This window comes from Etheostoma spectabile, chromosome 5, assembly GCF_008692095.1.
Source record: "Etheostoma spectabile isolate EspeVRDwgs_2016 chromosome 5, UIUC_Espe_1.0, whole genome shotgun sequence".
NCBI classification, from domain to species: domain Eukaryota; kingdom Metazoa; phylum Chordata; class Actinopteri; order Perciformes; family Percidae; genus Etheostoma; species Etheostoma spectabile.
This window is the reverse complement of record NC_045737.1, coordinates 13,470,187-13,472,466: the sequence shown is the minus strand read 5'-3', so window position 1 is coordinate 13,472,466 and position 2,280 is coordinate 13,470,187. Positions and strand designations below refer to the sequence as shown.

The 2,280-nt window shown below is 54.4% G+C and overlaps 1 protein-coding gene across 1 annotated transcript; it reads left to right on the top strand.

The window, feature by feature from the left end:
* Positions 1-6: 6 nt before the first annotated feature.
* On the top strand, positions 7-2,274 carry LOC116689176 (probable G-protein coupled receptor 21). The gene has a single exon (XM_032515594.1). The coding sequence runs from the start codon at positions 828-830 to the stop codon at positions 1,872-1,874; it is 1,047 nt and encodes a 348-aa protein (XP_032371485.1). The 5' UTR covers positions 7-827; the 3' UTR covers positions 1,875-2,274.
* The last annotated feature ends 6 nt before the right edge of the window (positions 2,275-2,280 follow it).

Genomic DNA, 2,280 nt, shown 5'->3' with positions numbered 1-2,280 from the left:
ACACACACACACACACACACAAACTGGAAGTCAGCCGGCTGCTTCTGATTCTTACTAGAAGCTTTACAGAGAAGAGATCCTGGTGACTTTATCCATCACCTCTGGTTGCTCCCTGCCTGCGCTCGCCTGTCTCCAAAACTCTTCCTGCTCAAGTAGCTTTGCGTGTGTGTATGTGAGAAAAAGTGTGTATGTGTTCCATTCCCTGTCAGCGAACCATAGATGAGGCTGCCACTTCAAGATCTGATGCAACTTGATTGGACTCTCTTGCTTTTGTTTGCTGAGACAGCTGTCAGCGTGGAGGAGTGTTGACACAGAGCTGCTGGGAATTTCGGCATTGTTTTTCCCTCCCTTTTCCTTTGCAAGGACCGGAAGTGGATGCCAGGATTTTTCGGTGGCTGCGTGCCGGAGCAGAGTGCTTACCTCAGGATTTGCAGTTGAGGCAGGAGGCGAGGGGGGGGGGATATGATAAACAGCTGCGAGGGGAGGACGGTTTGCACTGCAGCATCACACTGGCATCTTTGGTTCTGCGTTGGAAATTTGCTTCTCGGGGATGCGTAAAAGAACATATTTCACACTCGGCTGCAGCAGAGTTTGGTTTGCATACACTGATGGATTACTGCTTCTTTAAGAACTGGCTCCCTGCCCACTGAGGGAGAATAGATGCTGATTTAAGAAGGGAAAAATCACTCTGTTTTTGGAGCAGAAGACTGAACGGGCAACTTTCAGGATCAGAAAAGAGACTTGGATGACAGGTTAATGGCTGCGTTGAGCTGAAACCGCCCCCCCCTCTCCCCCCCCTCCTGCTCCCTTCTCCCTCCAGTCCAAACATGAACTCTTCCTCCAATGCAAACCAAAGTGGCTCTCCCCCGTTCTGCCTGCTGGGCGCCGTGGGTTACTCCCGCAGTCTGGATACCTGCGTGCTGGAGGTGGTCGTCATTCTCTTCCTCACCGTGCTCATCATCGCAGGCAACCTGGTGGTGATCTTCGTCTTCCACTGCGCCCCGCTGCTGCACCACCACACCACCAGCCACTTCATCCAGACCATGGCCTACGCCGACCTGCTGGTGGGCGTCAGCTGCCTGGTGCCCTCGCTGTCCCTCCTCCACTACCTCCGGGGCCTGAACGAGGAGCTCACCTGCAAGGCGTTCGGCTATATGGTTTCCGTGCTGAAGAGCGTCTCCATGGCCTCGCTGGCGTGCATCAGCGTGGACCGTTACATCGCTATCACCCGCCCGCTGTCGTACGCCACGCTGGTGACACCATGCCGGCTGAGGGCGTGCATCGTCCTCATCTGGGTTTACTCTGCTCTGATCTTCCTGCCGTCCTTCTTTGGCTGGGGGAAGCCGGGTTACCACGGGGACATATTTCAGTGGTGCGCTGACTCTTGGAAGACCAACCCTGGGTTCAGCACCTTCATCTTGGTGCTGCTCTACGCACCAGCAGCGCTCACCGTCTGCTTCACCTACGGGAGTATATTCCGTATCTGCCGGCAGCACACACGGGAGATCACCCAGCGCCACGCTCGCTTCAGCTCGCAGACGGAGGGCGATAAAGGCGAGCGGGGGGAGCGCTGTGAGGGCTGCCCGGACAAACGCTACGCCATGGTGCTGTTCCGCATCACTAGTGTCTTCTACGTGCTGTGGATGCCGTACATCCTCTACTTCCTCCTGGAGAGCGCAGGGCTATATCATCACAAGGTGGCGTCCTTCCTCACAACATGGTTGGCGATTAGCAACAGCTTCTGTAACTGTCTCATCTACAGCCTCTCCAACAGCGTCTTCCGGAAAGGTCTTGGCCGCCTCTTTAGGCCGTTGTTTCCCTCCTGCCTTGGCTGCATGGATGCCAAAAAGACTCCAGCTCCCATCAGCCCCTGATCCGACCCTCGATGGGTATGGGAAGTATGAGCACTGACGACGATGAATTCGGTTGGGTTTCTTTGGAGTCATCGGCCTTCTTTGTGTTTGCTTTGCACTCAGCTGCATAGCATGACACAGGTCTTTTTGGTCCTGCATTAAGATGTGGTGAGGCCCCCCTGCACGGAGCACGCAGAGGTGCTCGTGCAGATGCCTGTCGGTCGTCTCAAAGGCAGATTTTTGTGGATGCTGTGAAGCTTTCTCAAATGCTCTTGAGTGGGATGCTGCTCTTTCATGGCTGCAAAGATCACAAGCTGACAACACAGAGTAAAGAGGTTTGATACCGATAAAGAAGGTGGACTGTAGGAATAGGATTCATGTGTGTGCCACTTCAATGGATTTAATAAACCATCTTGCCTGCACTGAC

What these genes read in the sequence shown, in the direction of transcription:
- LOC116689176 (XM_032515594.1), top strand. Translation starts at nt 828, where the DNA reads ATGAACTCTTCCTCCAATGCAAACCAAAGTGGCTCTCCCCCGTTCTGC.